The sequence below is a fragment of the Salmo trutta genome, chromosome 10, assembly GCF_901001165.1.
Source record: "Salmo trutta chromosome 10, fSalTru1.1, whole genome shotgun sequence".
Taxonomy (NCBI): Eukaryota; Metazoa; Chordata; class Actinopteri; order Salmoniformes; family Salmonidae; genus Salmo; species Salmo trutta.
Genome location: NC_042966.1, coordinates 35986061 through 36007519, shown reverse-complemented (window position 1 = coordinate 36007519; position 21459 = coordinate 35986061). Strand labels below are relative to the sequence as shown.

At 43.8% G+C, this 21459-nt stretch overlaps 1 protein-coding gene across 1 annotated transcript; it reads right to left on the bottom strand.

Moving 5' to 3' along the window:
• Positions 1-7469: 7469 nt before the first annotated feature.
• LOC115201662 (leucine-rich repeat-containing protein 59) lies at positions 7470-18318 on the bottom strand. The gene is made up of 8 exons (XM_029765474.1): positions 17806-18318; positions 17370-17488; positions 17218-17277; positions 16650-16808; positions 15247-15351; positions 14719-14791; positions 7947-8141; positions 7470-7852 (listed from the first exon to the last, which is right to left on the bottom strand). Exons 2-8 carry the CDS (start codon positions 17466-17468, stop codon positions 7500-7502), a joined length of 1044 nt encoding a protein of 347 aa, XP_029621334.1. The 5' UTR covers positions 17469-17488; positions 17806-18318; the 3' UTR covers positions 7470-7499.
• Positions 18319-21459: the final 3141 nt, after the last annotated feature.

Genomic DNA, 21459 nt, shown 5'->3' with positions numbered 1-21459 from the left:
CAACCACCACAGCCGCGGAACACAAAGTTGTAATGGCAAATCCAGATAAATAGCGAATTACTTTTATTCTTTTAAAAATAAAATATTGAACACATTCTACAATAATGGTTTAATAACAATGTGAGCTAGTTATTTTAAATTACTTTGACAGGTAGCTAAACGTTACTGTAGCTTGCGAGGTTAGTTTTTACCTCCGCAACATTTCTTAGGTAATTAGCTACTGTAACTAAATGTAATAGTATTGTAATGAACAGGCAGGGAGCATGTTTCGAACCCTCGAACTTCAAGCCCGAAGTCCGGCGCGCTATCGACTGTGCCGCAAAAGCATGCTCAAGCGGCAGAGTCGATTTCCGCGCTTATAAACCCAGGGTCATTACAGTATGTAATTAGGCCAGACTATAATACGTCGCGAATGTTACTGTTACAATAATTACTTACAAGTTATTAACTATATAACTAGCTAGCTGCACGACGACGAACCCGTGTATATGGGCAAAGTATGGCATTATAGCCTCGAGAGACCTTTGATGAGATTTAACGGCGGTTGGCATCCAATAAATGTTGCATTACCGCAACTTACTAGACTGGAGTATAACTCCCTTATACTTGAAAAAATAAATACCCTACCACCTAACACTACACTCACAAAAATAAATATATCATAGTCCATTATTTAAATATATTTAGTCCTAATTCAGGCCAACAGCCTGAAATGATGGGACACCACCACTTAACACACCCCATAACTCTTCTGATGTCAAGTCTCGCACACCCAAATACCTCTCTGCAGCTGCCACCACAAACTCTATTTTCTGCGATTTACTCTCCATCCCAGCAGTACAGTTGATAACTATTGCTATAAATGCCAAAAATCCAATCTTACTGGAACGTATATCACTTGTTGGTTTATCCCTCTGTACTGGTACAGCTCTACTACTCCCACCACTCCTTTCAGGATCCCTCCCCCTTGACTCATCTTCCTGTACTTTCTTCACTGCCTCAGCATATGACAACTTCTGCACTACTCTAACCCTGGAAACCTAAACCTGCCTCTCTCGCACGGGACATTTCTGATCCCCAACACCATGGACACCGCTACAATTAACACATACCACTACTTTCCCCAATACTACACATTCCTTTGTCTCATGCCCTTCTGCACACTTCTCACACCTAGGAACCTCCCTCCTACACACTGCTGCCACATGCCAATGAGCTTGACACCTGTAACAACGTAATGTATTCGGCACAAAAACTCATACAGGATAACTTTGTCAGGCAAAGACTCAACATCAAAACTCAAAAGAACAGACAATGACTCTTCAGTTTCCCCACTCACGCCACCCTGTCTCCGCCGCACAAAACGTTGAGCATCAAACACCAGGAATCTGCCCCTTCAGTTGGTCAGCTTTCACATTTACCGCTACCCCAGTAATCACTCCTTTCAATGGCACCCTTTTCTTGAGAGCAAAACAATTCACATCTCCACTTTTTTCAAAAACATCTTTATCTTGACCCTCGGTGCAAGCCTCGGGCTCTGAGAACTTCACCACACCTACCACCTCCGATACTTTGCTCTCATTCACTTCCATTTCTCCTCATGTCTTCAACTCCCTCTGCTTACACTTTCTAACAGTCTTCTTTAACAAACCATCTACCTTTTTTTCTGCCATTTTTTAACTGACTCAAGCTCACCCTCTCCCTCCCTCTCTCTCTTAGACCTCCCCTGCCTCTCTTTTTCCCTTCATTCCTCCTCTGTATTCCAATTATACATCTCCTTATGATAACACTACACTTCTCCTGATGTATATCTTGTTGTTCCTTTCTCAAGGGGTCGTCACAATCTTACAATCAACACGAACCCCTCAGGATGTAGCGCTCAAATTAAATTTTATTGGTCACATACACGTATTTAGCAGATGTTATTGTGGGTGTAGCGAAATACTTGTGTTCCTAGCTCCAACAGTGCAGTAGTATCTAACAATTCGCAACAATACACACACATCTAAAAGTAAAAGAATGGAATTAAGAAATGTATAAATATTACATTGAGCAATGTCAGAGTGGCATTGACTAGAATACAGTAGAATAGAATACAGTATATACATATGAGATGAGTGAAGCAGTATGTAAACATTATTAAAGTGACTAGTGTTCCATTATTAAAGTGACCAGTGATTCCAAGTCTATGTATATAGGGCAGCAGCCTTTAAGGTGCAGGGTTGCGTAACTGGGTGGAAGCCAGCTAGTGATGGCTATTTAACAGTCTGATGGCCTTGAGATAGAAGCTGTTTTTCCAGTCTCTCGGCCCCAGCTTTGATACACCTGTACTGTCCTCGCCTTCTGGATGATAGCAGGCTGAACAGGCCGTGGCTCGGGTGGTTGATGTCCTTGATTATCTTTTTGGCCTTCCTGTGACATCGGGTGCTGTAGGTCTCCTGGAGGGCAGGGTGTTGCTATGGTTTGATTCCACTTCGTGTTCCTGCTGACTAGTTGGAATGTGCAAGTTGGGGAGCAATGTCAGCACAGCAGTTAATGGCCATAGTTAATGGCCATTCACACACATGTCACACGCAAACTGTTGTGTGGAATTGGATTTATGTACACCAATATGCTTTAAAATCTGGCCCGCGGGTGGTTTGGAGTAAAACAATATATTTATTTTAGCAGTGGGAAAATTAACTCGATACACTTTCAAATGACTAAAACCAAATCGAAACTTGGTAGAAATTATAATGGACCTACATTTATACAGTTTCTTGACTGTGTCTAGCTCGCTAATAATCACTGAAATTATAGGTAGACAGTCAGGTAGTATTGAAAATTCCATAAAAGTTGCGTAGAGGACTATCTTTCGCAAATTTTGATGGCGTGGAAATATAACACATTTTCAGTGCAGCCCTCTGTACCTCGTTGAAGACCGAATACTGCCCCAGGGCAAAATGAGTTTGACATCCCTGATTTACACCATGGACACTACATCATTTTTTTTCTAAAGTTAAATCGCTAAACTTTTTGCAGGTATTTTTTCAATTTCATATTAAAGACAATATGGAATCATACACAGTGGGACATTTCTTCCCTATAGACATCAATAATAACAACAGTATTCAAATATGACATTTCCTACCTACAGACATCAACAACAGTATTCAAATATGCCAAGAAAGTGCTGTAAGATGTCATATTGCTGAGTATACCTTTTAAATATTTATATATTTTTTTATCTAGGAACAAAAAGAACAACCAAGAAAGCATAGTCACACAATGATCATGTACATTATTTCATGCTAAACCTCCATAAAAAAGCAGGGCTGTGAAAGACGGGTCCATGGCCTGGGCCAGCAGGGCTGTGAAAGACGGGTCCATGGCCTGGGCCAGCAGGACTGTGAACAGATGGGTCCATGGCCTGGGCCAGCAGGACTGTGAACAGACGGGACCATGGCCTGGGCCAGCAGGACTGTGAACAGACGGGTCCATGGCCTGGGCCAGCAGGGCTGTGAAAGACGGGTCCATGGCCTGGGCCAGCAGGGCTGTGAAAGACGGGTCCATGGCCTGGGCCAGCAGGGCTGTGAAAGACGGGTCCATGGCCTGGGCCAGCAGGGCTGTGAAAGACGGGTCCATGGCCTGGGCCAGCAGGACTGTGAACAGACGGGTCCATGGCCTGGGCCAGCAGGACTGTGAACAGACGGGTCCATGGCCTGGGCCAGCAGGGCTGTGAAAGACGGGTCCATGGCCTGGGCCAGCAGGGCTGTGAAAGACGGGTCCATGGCCTGGGCCAGCAGGGCTGTGAAAGACGGGTCCATGGCCTGGGCCAGCAGGACTGTGAACAGATGGGTCCATGGCCTGGGCCAGCAGGACTGTGAACAGACGGGTCCATGGCCTGGGCACTTCACAGTTGTCGCACCACATAGTACACCAGTACTCCCCACTGTCCTCCTCTGTGAGGTTAAAGATGGTGAAGGTGGCGGCAGTGCTGGAAATGTCCAGTTTGCCCTTCAGATTCTCAGTCACGGGTGTGGTTGGGTGAAGCTAGTCCATGGTGAGTTCTTGCCGTCTGGTTGTCCATCTGTACCACACCACTATGGGGTTCTTTTTTAAATGGTGAGGGAAGTACATGGTGACGTTCTCTCCCTCCAGTGTGAATTCCTGAGTGGGTGGTCTGAGGGTGGACAAGAAACAGTTGGTTGAACGCGTCTTCCCCACAAACACGGAGGAAGGTGTCCCAGGTTATCACATTGACCTTTTACACTGATAATCTCAGTTTTGAAGCTTTTACCTCGGTTGTATCTCAATGTACAGAGGAAGTGAGAGTTAGAGTCATTGCCGGGGTTGGTTTTAAGGAAAGACCGGCCGTTGATCATCATGGTGATCGTGCTGATGGGGATCTCCAAAACTAGTTCCTTGGATAATAAGGCTGTATAAATGAACGGGATATAACCGTACTGTGGAAACGGAACCATGTGATGTTTCTTCACTTACGGTTCCACCCTCACACTGAATCTTGTTAGCTAGCATAATTAGCGGTCAGCTGGTCGAGATGGCTTGTTCTCAGAGGTGTGCTTGTTTTAGCTTGTTTGTATAGCTAAATAAACCTAATATAAAAGCTAGGTTTTAGCCAAAGTTTGAACTGTTTCACGTCTCCACCCGTTACTTTGACATTGTTCAAAGATGTTATTTTCCGCACAAGCTCAGCCATCCACATAGAGATGTATGTGCAATCATTGAACTGGGAACATTTTCACACTGTGAAATTTTACAACATGACTTCACAATCTGAACATGATTGGGGACATTTTCAAACTGGGAAGATTTTTTACATGACATAAAGCAGAGCCATTCACCTTTGCAACCAAATTAGTTTGCTGTGCCTGGTAGCAACCATATTTTTATGGTCACACAAAGTAGTCAGCTGTGAATTCAAAATTAGTAGCCTAGCACTTATTTACATGCCCCAGTTGCATTTGCAACCAATATTTTTTTCTTCCCTGTGTGAATTCATTATGAATGGATTAACGGTTTAGCCTAAAGATTTGATCTGGGCTTTTTTGTTTGTTTTTCCGCTCGTCAAGGTGGAGTTCTGCTAGTTGAGTATATTTAGGAATAGAACTGGTCATGTAATTTTTCTACAAATGTGTTAAATGGAATTCTACACTCTGGTTATACAGTAGGTAGTGACGTTGGCACTTCAAGGTCATGGTTGGATACACACAAACGCACATATACATGTTTCTTGGCATCATTGCATTCATTCCAAACGTTGACACTTCAACAGACATGGCTTTAGAGTCATTTAACAGATGGCCATTCTGTCTCTGAGAGAAATGTATCCTGACAATATAGTATAGTAAATAGAACAAGATAAAGCGATTTAATTGCAATGAATGTATTACAAGTGTTAATACAGCTACATTTTGGGCTATGCCTAAGAGATGCCTCAACTATCATTTAAAGGACATCAAAGTATTCAAAGAAATTACCTTGTCTCATAACTATTCATTACTAAAATACAGTTGTTCAAGCAAACAGAAGATAATCCAGGAAACATTTACAACTATTAGGAAATACACTGAGGCCAGATGCTGCCCTCACTCCTTTTATGTTATCCAGTAGCAGAGGGGTAGAGGTGCAGACTGTAGCCCCTCTTTGACCTCCTGGACCTTGGGTCTGCAGGCTCCCCAACGCTGGTGGTCATAGACTTGGTTAAGTACTTCAGGTGAGGGGCCTGGAGAGGAAGATTTGGTCTGCATCCCAAATGGCACCCTATATAGTGCACTACTTTTGACCAGGGCCCATAGCGTACTGCACTATATAGGACTCTGGTCATAAGTAATGCACTTTGTAGGGACTATGCGACAGTCCCCTTACGGGGGTATTTATAATAGTTTATGGTCCAAAATCCTTCCCATCAGGCTGGTGCACCTGAAGCTACACATGGGGGGGGGGGGGGGGGGGGGGGGTCCAGGTGCGTTTCCTGTCCACCTGGAAGGAATTCGGCAACCAGCTTCCACACCCCATCGCAATCCTAACCTTAACCATTCAGGTAGGCAACGGAAAACAGACCTTAGATCAGTGTTTAGGGGCAACTTCCTCCTCCTCCGGCAGGGCATCAGCCAAGGACTTCCTCCTGTGTCGGAGCAAGGCATTCTGGGTACAGTCGGATACCTGGAATGGTGTGTTTTGATTGGAAGAAGGATCCCCTGGCCTGTGGCTGCTATAGAAGAAAGTCTTCCATTGATTCAATAAACTGAGGCATGCCACAATGCTCCATTCTCACGTACACGTCTCTGCAAAAACTAGAGAGACAATCCTCCAGCTTAAAGGCATTTATTGATGTTGACAGTCCTTGAGCAGAGATATAGCGTTACAAAAATGAGTGCAGCCAACTTGCCCCAGATGGAAGACACAGGATTACTCAATATTTACAGCCTCACTGCACATGCTCAGACTGCCCCAACCAACCACAGATACCATTTATTATATGATCTGATTGGCTCAAATTCTGGCCAATACCTGGCTCTGATTGGCAGTTGGACTATTTTTAAAAAATTATTATTTTACCCCTTTTTCCTCCCAATTTTGTGATACCCAATTGGTAGTTACAGTTTTGTCCCATCGCTGCAACTCGCATACGGACTCGGGAGAGGCTAAGGTGGAGAGCCATGCGTCCTCCGAAACACGACCCTGCCAAGCCGCACTGCTTCTTGCCACACTGCTTCTTGACACACTGCCCGCTTAACCCGGAAGCCAGCCGCACCAATGTGTCAGAAAAAACACCATGCAACTGACGACCGAGGAGTCGCTAGAGCGCAATGGGACAAGGACATTCCAGCCGGCCAAACCCTCCCCTAACCCGGACGACGCTGGGCCAATTGTGAGCCGCCTCATGGGTCTCCCGGTCGCAGCCGGGGATCTAACCCGGATTTGTAGTGACGCCTTTAGCACTGCAGTGCCTTAGACCGTTGCGCCACTCGGGAGGCCCAGTTGGACTCTTAAGACTTTGACGCAGCAGACGGGGTCTGTTACCATTGCCCAATCCCAAATCAACCCCTACCTTTTACGCCCTGTGTAGATATGAAAGGACAGGTAGGTATATGTATGTATGTATGTATGTATGTATATTTTATCTTGACCTTGCCCTCTGATGGGCAAGTTTGAGTTTCCACCATATTGAATACACTTATCCAGACCTTTCAGATCTACCGTGCCTAGGGGGTAGTAGGGGCTGGGGGTTGACTTGGGAGTGTGCACATGAGTCACAGGGAAAGTCTTCAATCACACCCTATTCCCTTTTTAATAGTGCACTACTTTGCAATAGAGTCCCACACTTTAGGGAACTAGGGTGTGAGACTAGGGTGGGAGTAACTTGTGACGCAGACAGCCACTGGTTAAAAAGAGAGCATACAAAACAGAGGAAACCAGGAGCGACGAAAGGACAATTCCATAGGAATTTAAGCTGGTCGTCTATCTTTCTTTTTTTCTCGTCAGTCCTTCCTTCCTTAGTTTTCTAACGTTTCCACAGGTTCCGTTGCTGTGGGTGCGACGCCGAGCGGTTCGAGGAAATGCGGCGCAAGAGAGGTTAGTTTCTGCAGCAGCTCTCTGGCTCTGATATCCACTTCCTGTACCAGCTCTCTGACCCTCACATCTACTTCCTGTTCCCGGATCCAGGATAGGCCGTCATCCACAGCAATGTTGATTGGCGCGCACACCGCCTCCTCCTTTAGCCCGGTCAGATGACATACCCCGACAACTCCAGCCAATCCCAGCAGCACCAGGAGGAGGAGCTTGAAAAGCAGGCCAATGAGAGAACGTCTTTGGGCTTTGGGGGTGGATTCAGCTGCTGCCTTCTTATCTGGAGAGAGAGAAGTGAGTAAGTGACGTTCGGCTGTATAGTCAACACGTGCACGACTGCATTAAAGACAACCTGGAACGCGCCCATTACATACCTGCTGCCATCTGTCCATTCCTCTTTTTCTTCTCCTCCTTTCTCTTATTCTTCTGTTCCTGGATGGCCAAGGCAGCCATGTGAGCGTTGTACTCCTTCCTCTTCCTCTCCTTCCCCTCTGCCTTCTCTCGTTTACGAGCCTCCCTCTCTTTCGCCTCCCTCTCTCTCTGTTTCGTCTCTTTCTTCTTTTCCAGTTCTAATGCCATGGAAGAAAGAAAAACGATGAACATAAGTTTTGATATGTTTCACTCTGTGTTCTTAATGTTTTGTACACTCTCCTGCGTCGAAAATTAACATGTTTGTTGTCTCGTTCAATGATTGCCCAGTGGGGAATAATAATGCTTATTGAATTTAATCAAATTTCTAGCTCTAATCATGGCAAGCTAGATATTACTGACTATCAGCTGCTCTGAGCTAACAATGTTAAAACAGTATGAAATAACACGAGTGAACCCATAGTGAGACGTATGCAGCAAGGACTCCAATCACAGATTACAGAGGGAATACCAGCAACTTCGCAGTCACCGACGTCTTGCCCTTGGGCAAGCTAAATACCTTCTTCGCCCGCTTTGTGCATAATACAGTGCCACCAACGCTGGATGCTCCCGAGGTCTGTGGGCTCTCCTTCTCCGTGGCCGACGTGAGTAAGACATGTTAACCGCGTGATAACCCCCGCAAGACAGCCGTCCCAGACAGCATCCCTAGCCGCATCCTCAGAGCATGCGCAGACCAGCTGGCTGGAGTGTTTACGGACATATTCAATCTCTCCCTATCCCAGTCTGCCTTCCCCACTTGATTCAAGATGTCCACTATTGTTCCTGTACCCAAGAATGCAAAGGTAATTGAATGAAATGACTATCGCCCGGTAGCACTCACTTTGTCATCATGATGTGCTTTGAGAAGCTAGTTAAGGATCATATCACCTTACTTGACACCCTAGACCAGTGGTTCCCAAACTTATGGTCCCATACATCTTCAAACATTCAATCTCCAGCTGCGTATCCCCTCTAGCACCAGGGTCAGCGCGCTCTCAAATGTTGTTTTTTGCCATCATTGTAAGCATGCTACACACACACTATACGATACATATATTAAATATAAGGATGAATGTGAGTTTGTCACAACCCAGCTCGTGGGAAGTGACAAAGAGCTAATATAATAATCAATAATTTTGCTCTTAGCCATCTTACATATAAAACCTTATTTGTTCATCAAAAATTGTGAATAACTCACCACAGGTTAATGAGAAGGGTGTGCTTGAGAGGATGCACATAACTCTGCAATGTTGTATTGGAGAGTCTCAGTCTTAAATCATTTTCCACACAGTCTGTGCCTGTATTTAGTTTTCATGCTAGTGAGGGCCGAGAATCCACTCTCACATAGGTACGTGGTTGCAAAGGGCATCAGTGTCTTAACAGCGCGATTTGCCAAGGCAGGATACTCTGAGTGCAGCCCTATCCAGAAATCTGGCAGTGGCTTCTGATTAAATTCAATTTTCACAGAACCGCTTGTTGCAATTTCGATGAGGCTCTCTTGTTCAGATATCGGTAAGTGGACTGGAGGCAGGGCATGAAAGGGATAACGAATCCAGTTGTTTGTGTCGTCCGTTTCGGGAAAGTACCTGCGTAATTGCGCAACCAACTCACTCAGGTACTTCACTATATCCCATTTGACATTGTCCGTAAGCTTGAATTCATTTGCACACCAAAAAAATCATACAATGATGGAAAGCCCTGTGTGTTGTCCTTGTTAATGCAGACAGAGAAGAGCTCCAACTTCTTAAATCATAGCCTCAATTTTGTCCCGCACAATGAATATAGTTGCGGAGAGTCCCTGTAATCCTAGATTCAGATCATTCAGGCGAGGAAAAAACATCACCCAGATAGGCCAGTCGTGTGAGAAACTCATCCTCATGCAAGCGGTCAGACAAGTGAAAATTATGGTCAGTAAAGAAATCTTTAAGCACGTCTCTCAATTCAAAAAAGCGTGTCAATACTTTGCCCCTTGATAACCAGCGCACTTCTGTATGTTGTAAAAGCATTACGTGGTCGCTGCCCATATCATTGCATAATGCAGAAAATACACGAGAGTTCAGGGGCCTTGCTTTAACAAAGTTAACCATTTTCACTGTAGTGTCCAAAACGTCTTTCAAGCTGTCAGGCATTCCCTTGGCAGCAAGAGCCTCTCGGTGGATGCTGCAGTGTACCCAAGTGGCGTCGGGAGCAACTGCTTGTACGCGCGTTACCACTCCACTAGGTCTCCCAGTCATGACTTTTGCACCATCAGTACAGATACCAACACATCTTGACCACCAAAGTCTATTTGATGTCACAAAGCTGTCCCGTACTTAAAAAATATCCTCTCATGATGTCCTGGTTTCCAGTCGTTTGCAGAAGAGAATGTCTTTCCTAATTGACCCCCCATAACGGACATATACCAGGAGCTGTGCCAGGCCCGCCACGTCTGTTGACTCATCCAGCTGTAACGCATATAATTCACTGGCTTGTATGCGAAGCAGTAATTGTTTCAAAACATCTCCTGCCATGTCACTGATGCATCGTGAAACAGTGTTGTTTGATGAAGACATTGTCTGTATAGTTTTTTGGGGCTTTTCCCCCAGCGTTGTCCCAGCCATATCCGCAGCAGCAGGAAGAATTAAGTCCTCCACAATAGTATGGGGCTTGCCTGTCCCAGCCACTCAGTAGCTCACCATATAAGAGGCTTCTAGTCCCTTCTTATTAATGTTATCTGTTGCTTTTATACGTCTTACTACTCGAAAGTCATCTTTATTCTCGCTACAAAAACTCCCGTGGCTTATTTTTCAAATAGTTATGTTTCGTTTATAAATGTCTGCGCAAGAGTGAAGGTTTCCCACAAGAGAGTAACGGTTAATGTGATTGGATGTTAATTATTTGACTACGCTACCTGTATTTGACATTGTGTTGTTATTTCGCTGAACACTAGATGGTTTAATTTTATTTTTGCCAGTGAAACGAGGCTACTCAGGCAAGAAAAAAACCTCATCCAAATGTATAGCCCCGTTGGAAAATATAAATGTACTGTTTGAAAATGTGAATCACATTTGTATTTGGCATATCGCCGACGGCATTGCGTGAAACGAGGCTAGTTTGGGAATACCTGCCCTAGACCCACTGCAATTTGCATACCACCCCGACCCACGGATGATGCAATCACCATCGCACTGCAAGAATGCTAATCATTGACTATAGCTCAGCCTTCAACACCATAGTACCCTCCAAGCTCATGATTAAGCTCGGAGCCCTGGGTCTGACCCTGCCCTCTGCAACTGGGTCCTGGACTTCCTGACGGGCCGCCCCCAGGTGCCGAAGGTAGGAAACAACACCTGCACCACCCTGATCCTCAACACAGAGGCCCCACATGGGTGCATGCTCAGCCCTCTCCTGTGCTCCCTGTTCACCCATGACTGCGTAGCCATGCACGCCTCCAACTCAATCATTAAGTCTTTAGACGACACAACAGTGGTAGGCCTGATTACCAACAACCACAAGATAGCCTACAGGGAGAAGGTGAGGGCCCTGGAAAATGACCGGAGTGGTGCCAGGAAAATGACCTCTCCCTCAACGTTCACAAAACGAAAGAGCAGATCGTGGACTTCAGGAGACAGCAAAGGGAGCATGCCCCTATCCAAATATACGGGGCCGCAGTGGAGAAGGTGAAAAGCTTCAAGTTCCTCTGCGTACCAATCACTGACTATTTGAAATGGTCCACCCGCACAGTGTGGTGAAGAAGGCGCAACAGAAAAATGCCCGGGACACTATCTGATGTGTGAAGACATTTCACTGCAGCTAACGTAGAAGAAAAAGCTGTGTACATATACAAATACTGTGCCAAATCATATGTGAAGAATGCAACAAAGATGCAGAATCATCTGGCCAAGTGCATAAAGTTCCCTCAGCGCTCACAACCTCTGACAAAAGTCCCTCTACTTCTATTCAAGGTGAAAATGATGAATCAGACACCTTATCGATAGCAACAGCTCATGGTCCTCCTGGAATCAGAAGTTGTTTTGACTCAATGGAGGAACGTAGTCAGAGAAATGCTGATGAATGTCTTGCTCGAGCTGTGTATGCAACTGGTTCACCTCTGATGCTCACAGGCAATGTGTATTGGAAGAGATTTCTGAATGTCCTTCGCTCAGCATACACCCCGCCAACCAGACATGCTTTATCTACTCATTTGCTGGATGCAGAGTTCAACAGAGTTCAAGTGAAGGTCAAGCAAATCATAGAGAAAGCAGACTGTATTGCAATCATCTCTGATGGGTGGTCGAATGTTCGTGGGCAAGGAATAATTAACTACATAATCTCCACCCCTCAACCAGTATTCTACAAGAGCACAGACACAAGGGACAACAGACACACAGGTCTCTACACTGCAGATGAGCTGAAGGCAGTTATCAATGACCTTGGACCACAGAAGGTATTTGTACTGGTGACAGAATGCTGCGAACATGAAGACTGCTTGGTCTAAAGTGGTGGAGTCCTACCCTCACATCACACCCATTGGCTGGGCTGCTCATGCATTGAATCTGCTCCTCAAGGACATCATGGCACTGAAAACAATGGATACACTCTACAAGAGAGTCAAGGAAATGGTTAGATATGTGAAGGGTCATCAAGTTATATCAGCAATCTACTTCACCAAGCAAAGTGAGAAGAATAAGAGCACCACATTGAAGCTGCCCAGCAACACCCATTGGGGTGGTGTTATCATCATGTTTGACAGTCTACTGGAGGGGAAGGAGTCTCTCCATGAAATTACCATATCACAGTCTGCCGATATGGACAGCCCCATCAAGAGGATCCTCCTGGATGATGCATTTTGGGAGAGAGTGGTAATCAGCCTGAAACCTTTAGCAGTAGCCATTGCACGGATTGAGAGAGACAATGCCATCCTGTCTGATGTTCAGACTCTGCTTGCAGATGTAAAAGAAGAGATCTGTACTGCCCTGCCCACTTCACTGTTGCTCCAAGCAGAGGAAACTGCAGTTCTGAAATCCATCAAAAAGCGTGTAGACTTCTGCCTGAAGCCCATACACGCCGCACCATACATGTTGGACCCCAAGTATGCTGGCAAGAGCATCCTGTCTGTATGAGGGCAAGGTTCTTGGCAGTCTGGCGAAGTACACTTCCAAGCAAGGGCTTTGCGATGGAGATGCAATATGGCAGTCGTGCCAACATATCTCATCAGCCACCTGGTGGAAGGGACTTTGTGGATCTTTCCCCTGTTGCCTCCATCATCCTCCAAATCCCACCAACATCAGCCGCCTCAGAGCGCAACTGGTCCTTGTTTGGGAACACACACGCACCAAAGCACGCAACAGGCTGAACAATACGAGGGTTGAAAATTGGTGGCCATCCGGACAAATTTTTGGCTTTTGAGCATGACAACGAGCCATCCTCAACAAGGTTGGAAAGTGACAGTGAAGATGAGGCCTCAGAGTCTGATGTTCAAGAGGTGGACATTGAGGAGGTCCAGTGAGAAGACATGGAAGCCTGAGAGGAAGACAACCAAAGCTTTATTTTCTGGACTATCATTTTACAGATGTTTGTTGAAAACATTTTTTGGGAGATGTGATGGATCATTGGGGATCATTCAATATTTCCTTTATTTTGTTGTTCAGTGAATTCACCCCATGTGAAGAGTCAACTCATTTAATTAAAGTTAAATTCGCAACTAAATTGTTTTTTATATTTCTATTGGAAGGATTTAATAATTTGCAATTATGTCTACTTATGATTAGGTAAAAGGTTTATGTTTCTGGAAAGTTTCCATATCTGAATATTCCCCAAAATGTGCAACACTACACAGCACCCAAGGTCACAGGAAGGCCAAAAGGATCATCAAGGACCTCAGCCACCCGAGTCGCGGCCTGTTCACCCCGCTACCATCCAGAAGGCGAGGTCAGTACAGGTGCATCAAAGCTGGGACCAATAGACTGAAAAACAGCTTCTATCTCAAGGTCATCAGACTTAAATAGCCATCACTAGCCGGCTCCTACCTGGTTACTCAACCCTGCACCTTAGAGGCTGCTGCCCTATGTACATAGACATGGAATCACTGGTCACTTAAATAATGTTAACATACCGTTTTAAATGTATATACTGTATTCTAGTCAATGTCATCCTATTCAACTATTACTGTACATATACTATTCTATCCACGTATTCTTCAGATATACTATATATTCTATCCACATGCTGTCCATAATGTCTATACAGCCTACCACACACACATACATACATACACACACACATTCTATCCACGTATTCTTCAGATATACTATATATTATATCCACATGCTGTCCATAATGTCTATACAGCCTACCACACACACACACACACACACACACACACACACACACACACACACACACACACACACACACACACACACACATTGCTCATCCTAATTTCTTAATTCCATTATTTTACATTTGTGTGTATTGTTAGATACTACTGCACTGTTGGAGCTAAGAACACAAGCATTTCGCTACACCTGCAATAACATCTGCTAAATGTGTATGCGACCAATAGCATTTTATTTGATAACTTCTAGCAATCCTAGGCTATTTCCCAAGTGGCACCCTTTTCCCCCATATAGTGCACTACTTTTGATTAGAGCCCTATGCTTTGGTCAAAAGTAGTGCACTACAGAGGGAAAAGGGTGCCATGTTGGACGCAGGCCCAGACAGATGACCGACCACTGGCAATGGTATTGTAGTACCTACCTTTGTCCTTTAGGAGGCGCCGCTCCCTCTCTTTGTCTACCTCTTCCTGAAGGATCCTCATGTGCTGGAGAACCTACAATCACATTGTAGTTGAAATGACACTGCACCATGCTAGAACCCAACAAACCTCTAGTCCATCTCAACGTCTCCTTCCTCTACCTGTCCTCCTGAGTGGCGCAGCGGTCTAAGGCACTGCATCTCAGTGCTAAAGGTGTCACTACAGACCCTGGTTCGATTTCAGGCTATATCACAACCGGCCATGATTGGGAGCCGCATAGGGCGGTGCACAATTGGCTCAGCGTCATCCGGGTTGGCCCAGTGTTGTCTGGGTTTGGCCGGGGTAGGCCGTCATTGTAAATAAGAATTTGTTCTTAACTGACTTTCCAAGTTAAATAAAAATGTAATCTCTTTCCTGCTTCTTTTAACAATGAAGAAACTTTATCAACTTCCATTGTCCTGCAAGAGTTGCTGAATCTCCTCAACTTCCCTCTGCCTACCTTCCCATCTCTCTCTCCCTCCCAGTCTTACCCTGGCAGCACATTGTTTACACTGTTTCTCATCCAGACAGTCTCCTGCAGCCTTGGCCAGGTTGATTTCCAGAGGGTTGTCCTTCAGATCCAGCCACTTCAGGTTCTGCGCACACAAACACACACGCAGACAAAAGGGGGAAAAAGAAGACTTGAGACTGTGTAAAGTGTTTTCTGCCTTCAACCTCCATCCATATGCCACTGTGGTCGTGTTGAGTTCACCAATTTTACCCAACTCAAAGATAACTGGCTAATTGTAGAGTTTACTGTGTAGTCTTGGTGATGAAAGGCACATATGACTTAATGTTTTTAAAACTGTTTGTAATTAACTGTCTAACAGTAGAATTTTCAGATTGTCGTGAAAGGTTATGGATTGGTTGAGTACAGCCAGCCTTTCCTACTGTTGATGGTTGCATTCAAAGTTTATTCCCAGCTCATTCAAAGAGCTTTAAACATTTTTCAGATTAATATTTGTGTCCACCAAAAATAAATTAACAGTAAATATTGCTATATATTATAGAATTAAGCAGATGACCATATTAATTAATAATAGTAGTAAAACTGTCAGGAGAATACTGGGACTTTTGGGCCCCAGGGGGTGAATACGTTTGGGCTGTCTGTACGCTGAAAGGTCTATTTTTCCTCTATTACATGAGAAGTATCATCACTAAAACATTTTGCCAAGTCAGCAGTATTTCCATACACCCACACATTAAGCCCACTTATTTGGGACTCGTAATTGCTCTGAATAAATTCACTCTAGTTCCAGGTCAAATTTATTTCCAGCAGAATGGCATCAGTGAACATGGGCCTTATATTGTGCTGTAGTTTGCCTGCTAGAACCATTGCTCCAGAAGAGCTTGGGAGGGGAACTAACTACTATACCCAGGCAGCTCTTGGCCAGCAGCATACCACCCAGCATCCCACTGCTGGATTGCCTCTGAAGCTAAGCAGGGTTGGTCCCTGAATGGGAGACCAGATGCTGCTAAAAGTGGTGTTGGAGGGCCAGTAGGAGGCACTCTTTCCTCTGGTCTAAAAAAATATTCAAATGACCCAGGGCAGTGATTGGGGACATTGCCCTATGTAGGGTGCTGTCTTTCAGATGGAATGTTAAATGAGTGTCTTAACTCTGTGGTCACTAAAGATCTAATGGCACTTATCATAAGAGTAGGGGTGTGGCCAGCTTCCAATTGGCTCATTACTATTTCCAGGTCATTGAGAATGTGTTCTCAGCCAACTTACCTGGTAAAAAAAAAAGTTACATGGGTGCCAATGGTTAAGCATGCTAACTCCTTTATTTTCTAATTAAATAGTGGGCAGATCATTGTCTGGTTAATGACTTCAGTATCCTGAGGTCCCTGGCAATTCCCAGTTCTAGTGTGTGTGTGTGTGTATATTACCTACCTTGAGCTGTGAAAAGCTGACTGGCAGAATGGTCAGCTTGTTGTTGTACAGATCCAGGTGTTGCAGGTTGCCAAGGCGACCCAGATCATCAGGTAGAACAGTCAGCTGGTTCTTACTGAGGTCCACCTTGACCAGGTGGCTCAGGCTGCAGAACTCCAGCTGGACACACAGTTATGTACAGTCTGTAATACTCATCTATCCCCCCTCCTACAGCAACATTCCACCGTGGCTTCTATGATCCACAGACAGGAGAATGTCTGTGCAAGTTCAACGCTCAGAGGAAACTCAAGGTACACTAGTGCTGCTAACTCTTACACCCCTCTCCTCCTCTACCCATATACCTCCTGTTAATACACTGTAGCACAACTCCTTGACCATCTGGCTGGGTTGGCTACCATACATTAGTCTTTAAAGAATATCTACTTAAAAAGGCATTAGCCACTTGTCTTCAGAGGAGAGCAACACTGTGCAGGATTTAGTTCCAGTCCAGCACTAACACAACTAACCAAACTGAAGATTGTGGTGACCAGTGTTTGGCTTGGGGGCTGGGGTCATTCAAGGTACTCACCGGCAGGGAGGTGATGTTGTTGCAGGACAGATCCAGGACTGTAACTTTCGGGAAGGCAGCCTGAAAGCACACATACACATAACAGTATGACAACAAGACTACTGCCTATAATACATGTCTTTATAAAAAGTAATGTGTCGTTGTTGGCCTACCAGTTCTTTAACAGGAACTTCAGTGAGGTTACAGAGGCTCAGATCCATCTCGTTGCCATCGATTTTGTCCTTCAGATTCAACACCTTGTTTTTACTCATCCTGAGTTTTGGGTGGGGGGCTGGGGGAGAATACAAAGGATTGTGAAAACAGAAACTTTCAAACATAATTGAATAGGTAACTGACATGTTGAATACCATGGTTGGCTATCTGTAGCCTATCTAGGCAAACAAACTGAGGAAGCATACAGGAGTTAGTTACCGTAAGATACGTTGTTCCAACATTATTATTTTAATGTCATTGCAATTACTTAGTAACTAAGATGACTAGCAAAAAGTTCCACGTTGTTTCTCTTCTAGCGTGCTACAGTTTCTACGTTGGCAGCTAACGTAGTGACAGCGCAGCAAAGTAACCTTTTCTTGGTATGAAAGTACTTACCTGTTTCACTGAGAAATCACCACCGTTTTCAAACGTCTCACACCTTCTATTCCTACTAATAAATACTACAAGAATGGCTACTTTATAGACAGTTGGCCAAAATAGTCGTAGAATGGGATTAAATCGCAGACAAAAATATATTGTGTTTAGGTAGCGAGGCTGCAGTAAATTCTTACAATGAAAGTCCACGTCATTGATAGAAAGAAGCATTTGTGCCAATGACGCGGTATTTCCGAGCATAGCGCCACCTACCGCTCGGAGGAGCAACTGGCAGCATAGTCTACAATACACTTCTTTACTTTCATTATCACATTATAAGACATGAAAAGCATGCACCGTTTATAATAACCAGTTCAGAAGAAACAATGTTGGGTAACATAAGTACTCTTGGGGCGGCAGGTAGCCTAGTGGTTAGATCGTTGGGCCGGTAACTGAAAGATTGCTATATCAAATATCCGAGCTGACAAAGTAAAAATCTGTCGTTATGCCCTTGAACAAGGCACTGTTCCTAGACCGTCATTGTAAATAAAAATGTGTTCTTAACTGACTTGCCTAGTTAATTAAAGGTTACATTTAAAAAATGTATTGCCATTTGAATATGCAAACCTACACATTTATTGATAAAATATTCTATAGATACATGGTATATATTTTATGTACATGAGCAAACACACACGTGCCTTTCAAAACACCCATTGACACCTGCACACGATGAAATAGATGAAAGAACACAAACATCGTTGAACTAATTTAACCACAAATGTAATTACGGGTAAATCTTAAAAGATCTTCTCATAAACCGTCATTCTGATTGACTCGCAACCCAGAAAGTTCATCATTGTCAGTCTCTACTAAGTTTGAAAGCTAAGTGACACTTCAAAAGATGGAAGAGAAAATCACAACTTTCTAAAAAATAAATATTGGGTTCTCAATCAAACCCTAACAACTCAACTTCTCTTCGCTCTACGTCATGTCTGCATTTATGTGTTGTTTTTTGTACCATGCTCATTAGGGACCACAATAGAAATACGTCTCTGACTTTTTCCTGTTATCCCTGTGAAGTTTTTAAAATGTACAGTATGTACACTACATGTTGGTATGTGTTGTTTTTTTACATGTAAATAAACTCAATCAATCAAGTATGTTCATTGTGTCAGCCTCTACTAAGTTTGAAAAAAGCTAAGCAATATGTCAAAATATAGAGAAAATCTCAACTTTTAAAAACAACAAAAATACCCTTATACCTCGACTTCTCTTCACTCTATCCACTTGAAACTGATTGAGTGTATTGAGGGTACTCGTAGGAAGGTGTATGCTGAAACAGCTGTTATCTCAAAAAACATGGAAACACCAGTATGAACCTCATACTGTTAGCATTTATGCTAATGATAAAAATATGTTGTCATGTCCTGAGCATAGTAAGATGTTATTTTCTATGGTAGAGTAGGTCAGGGCGTGACAGGGGGTGTTTTGTGTTTTCTATGTTTTGTATTTCTATGTTTTGGGTTCTAGTTTTCTATTTCTATGTTGTTTTTTGGGGGGGATTCTCTCCAATTAGAGGCAGCTGGTCCTCGTTGTCTCTAATTGGAGATCATACTTAAGTAGTTTTTTTAAGTAGTTTTCTCCACCTTTGTTTGTGGGTAGTTGTCTTCTGTTTAGTTTTCTGTACCTGACAGAACTGTTGGCTGTTTGTTTTCTCTTTGTTATTTTTTCTTTAGTGTTCTGAGTTAAAATAAATATTCATCATGAGCAATCAACACGCTGCGCTTTGGTCCCCTCTCTACGACAGCCGTTACAGATGTCTATGGGTCAGACCCCTTGACTTTTTCCACATTTTGTTACATTACAGCCTTATTCTAAAATGTATTTGTTTTTTCCCCTCATCAATTTACACACAATACTCACCAATGACAAGCAATAACAAGTTTGTAGAAATGTTTGGAAATGTGTAAAAAAATAAAATATAATATTTATATAAGTACTCAGGCCCTTTACTCAGTACTTTGTTGAAGCCCCTTTGGCAGCGATTACAGCCTTGAGTTTTCTTGGGTATGACGCTACAGGCTTGGCAAACCTGTATTTGGGGAGTTTCTCCCATTCTTCTCTGGAGATCCTCTCAAGCCAGCAGCATACCACCCTATATCCCACTGCTGACTTGCTTCTGAAGCTAAGCAGAGTTGGTCCCTGGATGGGAGACCAGATGCTGCTAGAAGTGGTGTAGGAGGCACTCTTTACTCTGGTCTAAAAAAAATATCCCAGGACAGTGATTGGGGACATTGCCCTGTGTAGGGTGCTGTCTTTTGGATGGGATGTTAAATGGGTGTCCTGACTCTGTGTGGCCACTGTGTTCTTGGGGACCTTCAATGCTGCAGAAATGTTTTGGTACCCTTCCCCAGATCTGTGCCTCGACACAATCCTGTCTCGGAGCTCTACGGACAATTCCTTCGACTTCATGGCTTGGTTTTTTCAGTAGGGTCTCTAGATTGTATATATGGTGTCATTTCATGGGGCCCTGAATAATACGGAATGTTGCTGGCCTTTTACTCCACCCATTCCATTGGCTGCCAAATTACATCACAACCCGCTAACCAAACAACAGTCCAGGGAATGCTCACAGAATTAAAGGGCAACTACACTCAAAAATCTAAGTTTCTTAGATTTTTCCTAGACCTCAAAAGTCATCCCCTGGTGTGGTTCACCCTTTATAAAGCACAGGTTTATGTCATATTTGACATAGGGGGTTATGTCACATTTGACATTGGTGATTATGTCACACAGGCAACACTTATGAACCCTTTATAAAGCATGACATACGGTTATAGATTATTTCTAACACATTTATGTAGTATTTATGAATGTGTTATGATGCCTTTATAATCGGCACGTCGTTTAAAACGGGACCATATCACAATTTGTGCCACCCAGAAGTGAGAAACCTACATGCCAAGTATAGACCATATAATGTGTTCTCTACAAGTCCTGTGTGGCTCAGTTGGTAGAGCATGGTGCTTGCAAAGCCAGGGTTGTTTGTTCGATTCCTTCGGGGGGCTCAATACTGAAATGTATTCACTCGCTATTGTAAGAGGTTCAGGATAGGAGCAATGACAAATGCTAATGTAATAGAAAAGAGCAAAAGCTCTGAACTATCTGTTCAGATCCTAATTCTTCATACCTACAAGTCATGGAAAATGTGCTCAAGGAGAAAGCCTCCATTTCTTTGTAGTGATGTGAAACCGAGGCTTTCTGAATGCTTTCACGAAATTGTTCCGAAAACGGTTCGTTACTCAAAGCTTCATTATTTGTTCAGCAATATAGCAACGTGTGAATATCACAGAGACGTTTGTTTCCCTCCACTGTTTTCACTAAAACTTTGTGGTGCAGCGGTAAATCGTTGTAGCTTATAACCAGTTGGAATACCAGGTTTAAATCTTACATCACGCTTCCCTTTTTCGCCTACAACTTTACTATTTTTCCAAAATGAAATCTATGGCATTATTTAGGATGCTTAAGACAGAATCTTATACTATACTAAATAAAACAAATGATTTGAACAACAGTACAATTGTTTGAATTTTTTAAAATTCTAAAACAATGTGCCTTCAACGGGATTCAACCTCATACCCTCACCTCCCTGAATGTTCCATAGTTCTCTAC